Consider the following 12,816-nt stretch of genomic DNA (forward strand, 5'->3'; position numbering starts at 1 on the left):
ACAGCTGTACATGTTTTTCATTTCACAATATATCGAGGCATCGCATCAATCGCTGCGCCGACTGGCAGAGCTATGACGTGCAGCCCGATATATAGACCGGCCACTGCAGCTTACGCAGCTGCAATCTTTACCGGGAAAAGCTTGTGTCAAACGCTATGTGCGAGGGCAAGCTTTCTGGTTCTTATATTTCTTTCCCCCGCGCAGCCTGTGTTGCCGCTGCCATCTATGCACGGATATGAACACCATCTGGTGGTGCTTCAAGATGGCCTCCTTCCCTTTCCCCCTCATGCTCTTCTCGCTCTCGCCGTATTTCATCCTGCACTACGCTCCACGTTCACTCTTTCATCTCTACTGTACTCGTTTGCTTGATTACGCCGCCAAGGCATGTCGATGCTCAACACAGGAACGGGCGCATAAGAGCGCTGTGCCCTAAAAATATGCCAAAAATGCCCATGACTAGAATGACAGGCAAGTTTAACAAGACGAGTTCTTAAATGCACGCCAAGCAACTTAGTGTACACTCCTAACACACCGTACAAAGCAAACCATATTTGAAGCAGTGACGCGGACAAAATTGACAATATCTTGACCCCCATGTTTATGACATTGTGCACTGCAGAACACCTATCATGACATTTACGAACAGGGTGTACTGTGCTGCTTCACTACATGGGCCCCTCTTAAAGGTTTCTGATTAGTATGCATGTCCTGGGCCAACTGGGCCCACATTATGGCAGCGAGTTTCCTGACGTTCTTAGCTAAACATGATCCTCCACCACACCTCAAGGGAATTTACCACCATTTGGTATGTGCTGTTTTCCTCACAGATCACCAGCTATTAACAGAATCATCACTTATAAGCACTATATGTCCTGTAGAACTTCACATCTTTTTCTGCAAATAACTTGTGTGTTAAAAGAATACTGTATTTTTACACCCATGGCCAACAACTGCATATGCCCTACGCTATGAAATATGTCCCTCAGAAAAGAAAGAAAGGAAGCTACCCGAGCATATAAAACATGCAAACTGCATGAATTACCATCATTATAAAAGCAACCAAGTGCACATGTCAGTATAATGCAAAGCTTTAGAAACAATTCTCCGTGCTCAGTTATTTGCTGCTTTCTGTCAAGCTGCAGTGAGGCTTCATGAAAATGTGGAGTACATCCATGTACGAGCTCTGTGCCTTTAGGTATGGCCTCGCGGCAATACATTCTGCATTGCCACTGCCATCTGCCCAAACTATTTGAGCACAACATGCGCCTTCACTTTGCACTTCAATTTTTCTAATTTTCTGGTGTAGGTCATGCATGCTGAAAAACAGCATGTTTGTTTTATTTTATTGAGTAACATGTAAATAAGGAGGACAGGAACAAGCAACTCTGTCAGCTATATATGGCTGGCTTGTCCACATTCAAATTTCGTCACAGAGGTAGTATTATGTATAGAAGCAAGACTTGCCCATTTCATCAAGAATAAGTCACAACTACACGTCTGTGGCGATGGAGGATGAAAATTACAGTTGAGTGAGGTGTGCGCAGTCGTAGAGGTGGTTGGGTGCTATCCTTATGTGCTTCTTGCTGCTGACACTGTCACTTTAAGTCTGCATCCTGACACTGAAGCGAGGCACACTTTTCACTTGTAGCATAAGCTCTGTGCATCAATGTTTCCCATCCTAACTGCTTTCAAATGCTTGGAATATCACTGAGGTGTTTAGGAAGCACACTGTCTAGATCATGTGGCTCAGTCTCTTGACAGCACTACCCCCCTCTACCTCGCATCCACGTTCACAAAGACGCCCCTTCGTAGAGTAATTTTCTGTACTTTTCTCTGTGACTCTGGTGGTGACATAAGCTTTCACTTTATCTAATCATAGCACTCTTCCTTTGGTCTATGACTAATTTGAGCATAATAGAGATCCATGGGTGAGAAAAAACAAACAGGAATGAAGCTTCCTTCCATTGGCATTTACAGACCAAACTGCACAATCTTTACACACTGAAGACTTCACTCAATGGGCACCCACAGTTGCAGAAACACATTCTTTAAACAGGCGCGATGTCAATCAAAGAAATCACATTCACTCCCAAAGCTTTCCCCAAGATAGCTGACCTGTTTACAGATAACTAGTGAAAAGAGTGCCCATCCACTAGTCCCCTACATTTTAGATACAGAACACCTCGAACATTTTCCTACCTAACTGCCTAAAGAGCTATCCCAAAACAATTATGCATTCAAATGCTGGCATTGCATTCACACCTACGCTGTAATTGGCCAAATGACCACTTGCCACCAATAATTGAACTGCTACCCTGTGATTTCAAAGGTGATTGTTCACGCTGCCTGAGTGATCACTTAAGAGAATACAGGGGCGCAAATTTGTGTGCTATGTCTCTGCGATGGCAGCTGTACACTGGGTGAAGTTTTCAGTATACAAACATTACACAGCAGGCTCAGTAAAACACCAGTTGAAGTTAGTACTCTGTCTTGTCTGTTTCTTCTCGTTCATTGCCGTTTACTGTGCCCCAGTTTTTCTTAGCCTCAACGCTTCAATTAGCCCAGCGATCTTCCTTAACTATCCTTCTATGGAGTTCTTCAGTCATCTCCGAAACCTTTATCCTCCCAGTGCGGTGCCGGCTAAGAAAATTTGATGACATGCCCCTGCCCGCTGCTGCGGACCTGCAATGACCTGTACAATGCTAACGCCTTAAGTGTGACTGCTGCAGTGAAAGGAACTGAAGTGGTGCTGCCTGTCATAAGGAGGTCAAACGGGGTGCCCGCTATGTCTCATCATTACAGCAACAGACTTGAGACTGCTTTCTTGCTAAAAAATGCCACGTGTCTCTTGTGTCTGGCACTGCCATCCAGACAAATGCCTATCTCCACACTTTATTCTGAACAAAACAGGCAAGCGCTGCGCCTAAGCCCAGTACTGCATTAACAAAATACAGTGCAAACTTCCACCACTATGCGAGATTTGAGCACAAATGAGCCAGTGATTTAGCCCCTCCCCCACCCCCCCCCCCCCAAAGATGTACAGCACCCGTCCCCTGTACTTGCACAACAGTCGGTAGCTTAGCTTCTAATGCTAAAGTCCACACTCTTTCCCCACACTTTGCTTTACAAGTGAGCATGCAGTAAACTGAAAAACGCTAGGTCAGAAGGAAAAAGGAGCAGGATGGCTGCTGGGAGACGACGTGCAAGAAGCTTGACTTTCCCGGCATACCTCTGTTCACCAGGTGCCGGCCCTTCTTCGGAGTTGCTATGTCTGGGTTTGGGGTAAACCCTAGGCCTAACACATCAGTGGCGAAGTTAGTGGCATGAAATAGGAAGGAGAGAAAGGAGGGGTGTGGAGGTGCAGTGGTGCGAGAGGGATGGTAGGCCGAGTGAAGGTCATGAAAGAGGATGGACAGAGGAGGAGGAGGGGTGAAAGAGAAAGACAGTGCATGATGAGACTACAGAACTAAAGTGCTTGTGAGAGTACAAAGCAATCAAAATGAAATGACAAGTGATGCAGGTCGGTGGCTGTGTGCTCTTCAACGAAATCGGCCATGTGAAGCAAGAATTGAAGAAAGTAGAAATAAAAACAATATTGCAAAAAGGTGGCATTCTAACTAGATTATCAAAAACCTTCCATAATTAGATTTCTAAATGCTAAAGAAAAGATAAACATACCAAGAAAGCTGTGGCATAGCTATGCTTTGGTTTCAAGCTACAGCAGCACCAGCCTAAGCAAAATTTAAATAAATGCTCCAAAATGAGGTTAGGAGGGCCACAGGTAAACAAAACTGAGGTTTCAGTTAAGTATGCTTAAGTTCAGTGCAAATAAGCACTCCAACATGAGATTATGAAGGTCACAGAAAAACAAACCAAGCTTTCAATTAAGTACGCCCACGTTCAGCACAAAATAAATGAAATTTATCAGTAAGACTAGAAAAAAGTGGGGTCAAAACCAGAGTTTAAGAAAAGCCAAACAGAAGTAATTGACAAACCACCACAAAAAAGGAAGGAAGGAAAGAAAGAAGAGAAACAATCTAGAAGAAAAAGAAATTACTAGAGTTAAGGATGAACACAGTCACGTGGATGCATCCAGTGCCACACAAATTAAAATGCTCCGACGAAGTTCCAAAATGGGCAGACCAAAAACAATGTTAAAAACGCCTGAGCAGAAAAAGACATCTGACACAGGCTAAAAAAAAAAAATTGGTGGCACAGTACTGCGTTTTCAAAACACATGAAACATGAAAAAATGGTGGCACTGGACATCAAAAGTGCAAGAATCACAAAACAAGTCCATTTGCATCACGAGAGTTGAACCAGAAGCAAGCAACCTCTTTTTTTTTAATAGATACAGAACATTTGAAGTGCACACATCTCCACCTTGTCAATTCTTACAGTGCAGCAAAAATTATGGATCATCAGCTGATCAGAAAAGAAAACCAGCTGTGCTTGGTGACAGGGTGCGGCTAATCTACTTGAACATGACAAAGGCTTAATAGGATTAGCAGCAACTAGTAAATAAGCCCCCCTCCTTTCTTCAAGACATGCAGCGAATTTTCGTTCTTGATCGGCTAATGTCACCTATAGTTTTCCTGTCAGCATACAAAGTTGACGAGACAGAGCTTGTTGGAGTGTACAGGGTAACTCTAACGATATACAAAAGTACAACGGCACATAATCCAAAAGGAAACACATTAGCATAGCCTTTGAGCATGACTCTGATCTCTCCTTTGAAGAGTTTTTTCGTGCTCTGTAGCTACCCACTTCGTGGTCACTTTAAGCTAGCCTGCGTCACCTAATTGGGGCTAAACCAAGCTTTCTATTCAGTGAACCAGACAGACAGATTAAGAGGCAGTGACCGAAGTCATATGGCCAAGAATTGCCAAGCAGGCCTGCTAACCAAACAGAGTTTATGACAGTGGCATTGTTTTTGTAGCTCATAGAAGCTTGCAGTTGAATTCACACAGGCTGCACTGCCTTCCCCGAAAAAAAAAAAAAAAAAAGCTGCCCAAGAGGATGTTGCCTGGACCTAGACTTCATCACACTTTAAATATTCTGCTCAAATTACTGTACTTTAACACATTTAGGAGCAATTTGGTGTTGTGCAAGTACTCTGAAAGGTAAGCACTTAATACTATTCTAAATACTTATTTAGGTATTATTGCACGCTTTCGTAAGAGACATAGAATACCTTCAAACATTAAAATGATGCGCAATGCTCAATATTGATTTTGAGAAATGACCCCATAAAGGTTTTCGGAATGCAATATTTGGCTTTTGTTTTGAATCTTATAAGAGCTATGTTTTTGGAGTACCCTCCATGTGAGATACCAAATTTAGTACTCTATTTAAATATTTTTATATTTTTATACCCATTTTTTTTCTGCACAATACTTAGAGATGAACCTTAAACACAATTTTTGGGCATCTTGTACAAGTCTACTTTCCCCCAGCCTCCTCTATCAATGCAAGATAAATAAATGTTCAAACTATTCAAAAATATACTTTTTTTCGACAACTTGTGACAATCTTTTTTTAAGTGGGCAAGAACCACCAGATGGTGATCATCAAAGTTAAAGGGCCCTAACGGTAAATACTAAGTCGAGCTACATTGATAAATTATGTCTAAAAGTTTATCATCGTTATCCGTACGCCAGTATACCACTTTCGTTGCATAGAAAACTGCCCTCGAAAGTTTCGCTGCTGCTCAATTGAACCACCCATGACAAAATCGATGAGTTGAAGTAATCCTCATGTGACCTCCCTCTACGCTGATCCCTGTGAATCTGCAGTTGCTGATGTCACGTGAGAGGTACCGTAGTCCACAACAGGCAGTAGCACTGATAGTGCTACTGCCTGTTGCAGTAGCACCATACAAGGCATCATACAAGGCATCATACAAATGATGAATTAGTCACTACAGAAGCCTAATCTTTCAATCTAGCCCAAGTTTATATTTTCCGTTAGTGCCCCTTTGAGCGACCGCTTCCTGGCATGCCTGCAGAGATATGCTCCTGGGGACACCGATTGGTTCACTCTATTGATTAATACTCTGAGGCATGAGAGATTTGACGTTCCAGTACCTCCAGGATTGGCCTACGTCAAAGACTACATTAAAGCCTTTGCAAGGAAACATATTGGGCGCTGGCATCGGAATCGGCCATACACGTCACCACCTTTCATTACACTATCTCCGAAATTGGCCCAGCTTACTTGGCCAGACACATCTACATGACACGGTGGAGACGAGTCAAAGAGAGCCTCAATTAAGAAAAAAATTATGGCTTTTTTTTTTGCACTACCTTTGATACAACTCTCATACAAAACTTTACCGATTCCATCAAAATGTAAAAAGGAAAAAGAAATGTCATGAGGCTTATCGAGGGTATTATGACATGTCAAAAATTGCTCACCAACAGCGAAAATTCAGAGCAAAAGTTCGGAACAAAAATTCAGAGCCAAAGTTCGGAACAAAAGTTCAGACCACCCGCAAGGTGCAGAGAATACGAGGGTCGCGAATAAGAAAATGCAAAAAGGAGGGTGGTGGTGATATTTTCCGGAACAAATATTAAAAAAGAAAGCATGACAAAGGAGAATCATGCATACAGGGTAAGGAAAGATAATACTAGAATGAGGAGATGATAATTTTCAGCAGAGACCATCATAATGTACAAGTTTGTATACACTATCAATGGTTTAAATGGACACTGAAGAGAAATACTAAATTAAGGTGCATTCCACTAGTCAACATGAAGCAAGTGTTTTTTTTTCTTTGTTGAAAACATTCTGCTTTCCATCAGTCAACTGACAACAAGGTCCCATTTTCAATTTGTTGTATCGAATCAGATCCTTCAGCAACTCTCGCTTTGGTAGAGAGACATGAATTCATGTTGGATTCTGCTAGATGCGGGTGACAACGTCTGCTATAGCTGTTTTCCTCCAGTAGATGTTTATAACTGCATTATTCAAGCATGATACGAGTTGACTCAAGGAGCCAGGTAGCTCTGGAACAACAAGTGGATTGTAACCTCACATGTTACAGCAGCGTACGAAGATGTTATTGCATAGGAAACGTCGCATATCCAAACCTATTCAGTGCGAAACAAGTGAAGGGACATAATCGCAGGATTATCCCATTTGCATAGCTTCTACAGTGGACCGCTTCCACTTGTGATTAAAAGGTAGTGGCATCACATATAGAATTTGGAAAAACAACGCATGATTTAACATAATACTGGCTAAAATAAATTAAATTCCGCGGTTTTACATGCCAAAACTAGGATGTTTATCATGAGGCATGCCGTAGTGGGGGAACTCTGGGTCAATTTTGGCCACCTGGAGTTCTTTGGCGCGCAGCTAATTCAAAGTGCAGGAGCGTTTTTTGCATTTCACCCCCCTCGAAACGCGGCTGCTGGGGCCAGGTTCAAACCTACATCCTCGAGCTCAGCTGGACAGTTATATAGCCACAGTGCTGTGGCAGTGGGTCATAACACTAGCTCTGTATCGATTGTATATACAGAGAACTTATCCTATAGAAGGAGTTGGTGATCCAAAACCAGTTCACCACAAAACACACAGTGACAGATCTTCATGAATGCACAATGTGCAACTTCTGTTCCGTTGCCTGACAAGCACGAAACAGAGTAAGTATAAAGAAGACATATAGTTATACGACCTGTCTAAACAACAACCACATCCAACAAACTTCCTCGAGATTCGACAGGTTCCAACGCTATGAATGGCCATCTTTAGTGCACATCGGATAGTACGCTGCATCGTGCCACATCTGTGCCGCTTAATGCGTCCGTGAAAATGTGGGAAGGGCAACATGCCTCCTAGTTTGTTTACCGACATTTGTGTTTTGCTAAAGGAACACTACAGTGAAAAATTATTTCTGCATCAGTAAATTACCGTTCTAGAACACCAAAAACACCACTCTTAAAACGATAAGACATTTGGTAAGCCAGAAAAAGTGCAAAAACGAAATACGGGTGGCGACGCCTACTTAAGCTCCCGCACCTGGGGGCTGTGACGTCTTGGATTTTGATGGCATCTTCCAGGGCCTACTAATTATATATAGCGGTATAGATTGACTACATTGTGTTCTAAAGGAACCAGATATTAAACATGTAAAGTTTCGGGAGCCTTTATTCAGCCAACGTGGCCCAAATGCAAAAACGTACTTTGGAATCCCTGACGTCACGCTGACGTACCGGCGCTGGGGTTTCGGAGCGAAATTCAAATACTGATACTTGGACCTTCATTTTTTCATCTAATAATCAAACTATTTTTTTTAAATGACTGCCTGCAGGGTTCGCAAACAATGTTTCGTTAGTCTAAACTGATTTATTGCTTCGCTTTAGTGTCCCTTTAAAGCATGACCGTATGCGCAGCATACCGTAGCATATCTGTGATGTCACAGTGATGTTCCCTATGCCACTTCCAGGGTGCGGTATTAATAAAAAAAAATCAGTTTGATTGCCACAACATCAACCAAAAATTAAAAATTTCCCCACTATTGTAACATATTAACAGTAAAAGAATAAACATTTGGGCAAGCTGGCACTGGTTGAACATCTTGAAGGGTAAGCGCACGATGTTAAACACAGAAACGGTCCCGAAGAGAATGACACACCAGTATACTCATTTAATGTTTCTCCACAGTGTCCTTTTAAACAATGCTAAGAGGGAATTAACCATGCCAGTCGCAACATTCACATCTGAATCTGCTAATTAAGATTCATACATTTGAATATGAATCTAGATAAACTGACTTGATATCGTATCGAAAAAAAAAGAAACAACGAAGAAAGAAAAAAGATCGCCATTATCTGGGACGGACATGCCAAGGAAGATGAATGAGGCTTCCCAAGAATTAAAAACAAAGATTGCGCAAAGTGCAAGCAAGGTGGGTGTTGCCACCCTTCATGCTAAAGGATTACTGACACAATATGTTTTGGCTTAACATTTCTTTTTGATCAAATGAAGGTCAAGAGCCTCGCAACCCCAGAAAAAAGTGCTGGCAAGTGTCAAGGAGTCCTAACTTAATATAATTCCAGTTTTTATAAAGAAGCTTCCCTTTTTTATCCACTGAAGTGGTGGATAAGTCGCAACTTCCATAGTATACGTTGGCCAGATCCATTCCCGTGATCTCTACAGCTGACATGCGTGAGCGCAGCCAAAAGAAGCAAATGTAGCACACATGTAATTTTTTTTACGAGCGACGTATATATAATTTGGCATTATCAGTACACCACATTTAGGTTAAAATGAAAAATTCTGGGGTTTTAAATGCCAAAATAATGATCTGATTATGAGGCATGGTGTAATGGGGGTCTCTGGATAAATAATATTTTGACCCCCTGCAGTTCTTTGAAACATGTGCCCAATATACGGTACATGAGCATTCCTATACCGGCCCCAATCTGAATGGTGATGCCCCACTGGTGGGATCAAATCCGTGACCTTGAGCTCGGCAGCGCAATGCAATAGCCATTGGGCTAACATTGCAGGTGGCTTTATCGCTACTCGAGATCTGCAAATTTTCCGCTATGTCCTGAAGTCATGATAGCACTGACAGTTCAAAGTCAGCCACTTCGAGACATAGTATCAAATTGAGATTTCTTACACATTTCCCTACCCTCATTCGCGCTTTGTGCCATCCTTTTGAGCGCGAGGAGCACCTGGCCAATTTTTCTAAGGCTTTGAAAATATGTGCCAGTAATCCTTTGAAAAAGCAGCGGCCAGTGGTGCAGCAAATGGCCAAGCATGTGTTGTGAACGAACAAGGTGCAACAAATGGCTCTGACCAAAGTCTACAGCACAATGGGGAATGGAGGGGGAAGAGGAAAGAGATTTATACAGCAGATGCATGGTGGTTACCTGGCGTCGATGGGGGGCCCTTCTTCCGAATAGCTCTGTTTCGGTTTAGGGTGTCGACCCCTGAGCCAACCGAAGGCAACGGGCGAAAAATGTCAGACACACAAGACAGTGGCCAAAAGAGGGCGAGCTTCAGTTGTTTTACGATTTTTTATATTTATATTCCTCCGGTTCACGCCATGCCCATACGGAGCATGCATCGGATGCTCCTCTGTGGAACGGCACCTGAGAGTTGCCGGCCATACATACGCCACTTTGAAAAACCCGGTACCAAAATTGCAAATCAGTTCTCCGCGGGCCCACAAGGTCATGACAAAATGATAAAAGGGAAAACCTGCCATCCACTTTCCACAATTTCCGTAAACCTGCACTTCGAGTTGACTCATTCGACATCGCTCTGCCATCTGCTGGCCTCTTGGATGAGCTCAAGATGGCAGAGCGACCGCCCTGGTATGGCGCTGGTTCCAAATTCAATTCCCGGACCAGAAAAAATTTTTCCTCAGCTGCAAAGCTTTCTTCCTATATGGATATATTCGTATGGGTAATATATCCGTATAGGCATGGGAAATTTCTTCACAGATAAGAAAATTTATACGGGGATATCCGTACGAGTTTCCTTTGTATCTTCGCCTACTGTTGGGTGGACGACAGATTTTTCCTTTCATAAAACCCGATACAGTAGAACCCCACAAAAGTAACATTAGATACACTAAAAGGCTCCGCTTAAAATAAACAAAAGCTGAGAGATCACAAGACCACTAGGCTCCTCAGGACACTAGTAACAGTGATGGGACAGTAATGAATATGGTGGTACTTAGGGCAGCATGTCTGCGAGGTGGTGATGAAATTTACATTGCGGCATTTATTTAGTAGAGAATATGCACCGTTTATAAAGTTTGTGTTTTTTTCAGGACTGAATTTTAGAGCACCATTTATACGCAGTTGTGGGTTACGAACGCAAGACAATAATAAATGCAAACCACTGCTCTCACAGCAATACTGTATGCTCAAGCCGAGAGGAGACTTCGAGCACTGATGGCTGCTTTCCAGAAAATGTACCTGATTGTGTGACTTAATAATTAAATAACTAAGATACGCAGGAATTAATGAAATTTTTTTTACATGTGATTCCGTTTATTATTTCCAGCCCTGCTAGAGCAAAAAGCAGCTAATGTATGCTTTTCACCACATATTCTATATATGTCGGCAGCAGGCATGTATCTTCAGGCGACCAGTCGGAGATATAATTGGCAATGCAAGAGCAGTTTCATCACGTCTTATTCCAGCAAGAAAGCAAATGAAACAAGTTGCTGTTGCATTCCTCCTGCAACATGTGGGCAATTATACATATGCCAAATGTCACAAAGCTTATTGTGAAAGATCAACAGAAATTAATGCCGCAATAATTTGGAACATCACAGCCCAATGAGATAAGAACTGTGCAGAATTGTGAGACAGCTTGCAAGCCGTCCTTTCTGTCTGTGCAAGATCGGCAAGTTGAAGGTATGCTTTCAATTTTTTAATTTCATATTAAGTTTACACGGTTTATCACCACTGGCCAGCATACTTTTTGCTCTATATTGTGCTCAACAGGCCATAGAGATTATCGGTTCAAGTATTTATGCACATAATTTCCTTGTGTTTAGAAAACAAAGTTCTAGTAATTGATTGGTTGAATTTTGCCCGGGAACCAGAATTTACTGAAAGCAACAAGGTTCAGATTAGTTAGAAGACAATTACAGAGGCCCAACTGTTCGGTTACTTTTACAAGCACCTGCTCATTTCTTGAAACCATGACAGAAAGATTAACAAAAAAAATTAAGAAAAACAAATAACAAATGAAACGAGAAAGAGAAGTTTGATGTTCCAAACCCATTAGGAAACTTTTTTGAATGCCCATCGTGCAATGCAAGAAATCGTGAATAATAGCAAAAAAAAAAAAAAAATGTGTAAACAAGAAAACGGAACTTAACTATGCTGCCTGTGTCACTTCACGCCAAAAGCACCCACCTCTGAAATTCCATATCTGCCGGCCGTAGCGGGGGGAAGTCTAGGAGACAAGGCTTTTCAGGCCAGAATAGCACGAAGCAAGCAGCAGTAGTGAGTTTCGGATGTGGCTTTTCTAAAACGCTCTACCGCCCAACACGCACGGGTCAACACTCAAATCATTCAGTTCACATCACACGCGGCAAGGCGCTAGGAGTGGAAGGAACGCCTGGTGACGAGAACAAAGCAGCACAACAAAAATGACGGTGAATAGAAGGATGAGCCTCGCAGTTCATCGCAAGATTAATCCTGGCTCACCTAGCATCTCTGTGTGTTGACACAATCGATTCCAGAAAGAAACATATATCTTTCAAACACTCTGTTCGCTACCGCAGGCTTAGAAACACTTGGCTCGGAACGAACCTCGGGATCTCGTGAGTAAAGGTCACAGCAACATAAATATTTAGACGCAACCTTTTTTTTTTTTTTTAGCTCTTACGCAAGGCAACGGTTGCTGTCGTGTGGCGTAAATGAGCGTTAGTTTGATGAGCTTTCTGACCGTTTCTACCCACACAAAAAGCTAGGAACTACTCAGAAACAAACAGGGCGCCATAGGAAGTACTAATTCCCAAATCGAAAGAAATTGCAGAAGTGCAAAATTAAAAGACACACTTTTCTTCCGCCAGCACTATGTCATCCAACGCATCGTTGAAATCCATCGCCATATTTTCAGTTTCGGGAGAGTGGTGATTTCGGCCGTGCCTACAATAAAACAGCAGTTGCGAATGTTGACATTTTCGATGGCTTTCTAAAATCAAATCTGCGTCAAATTTATAAACAAGTAAATTTTATTACTATTTATTTACTGCATTTTAAGGGACTCTAGATGACAACAATAAGGTTTAAATCGACTGCGAAACTGGCGTACGCTCCGAGCGTCTGCATCAGT

At 42.3% G+C, this 12,816-nt stretch overlaps 1 protein-coding gene across 2 annotated transcripts in view; it reads right to left on the reverse strand.

The window, feature by feature from the left end:
* Positions 1–12,731, reverse strand: part of LOC126546291 (protein LTO1 homolog) — a 30,899-nt gene extending 18,168 nt beyond the window's left edge. Inside the window, exons 1-3 of one of the 2 annotated variants that reach the window (XM_055062207.2) lie at positions 11,892–12,731; positions 9,885–9,944; positions 3,230–3,295 (exon numbers count right to left, since the gene is read on the reverse strand). In XM_055062207.2, coding sequence (XP_054918182.1) covers positions 3,230–3,295; positions 9,885–9,944; positions 11,892–11,905 — 140 coding nt within the window. In that variant the 5' untranslated portion in view covers positions 11,906–12,731. The remainder of the gene's footprint in view (positions 1–3,229; positions 3,296–9,884; positions 9,945–11,891) is intronic. The other variant, XM_050194467.3, reaches the window with a different exon arrangement.
* Positions 12,732–12,816: the final 85 nt, after the last annotated feature.

This window comes from Dermacentor andersoni, chromosome 10, assembly GCF_023375885.2.
Source record: "Dermacentor andersoni chromosome 10, qqDerAnde1_hic_scaffold, whole genome shotgun sequence".
Lineage (NCBI taxonomy): Eukaryota > Metazoa > Arthropoda > Arachnida > Ixodida > Ixodidae > Dermacentor > Dermacentor andersoni.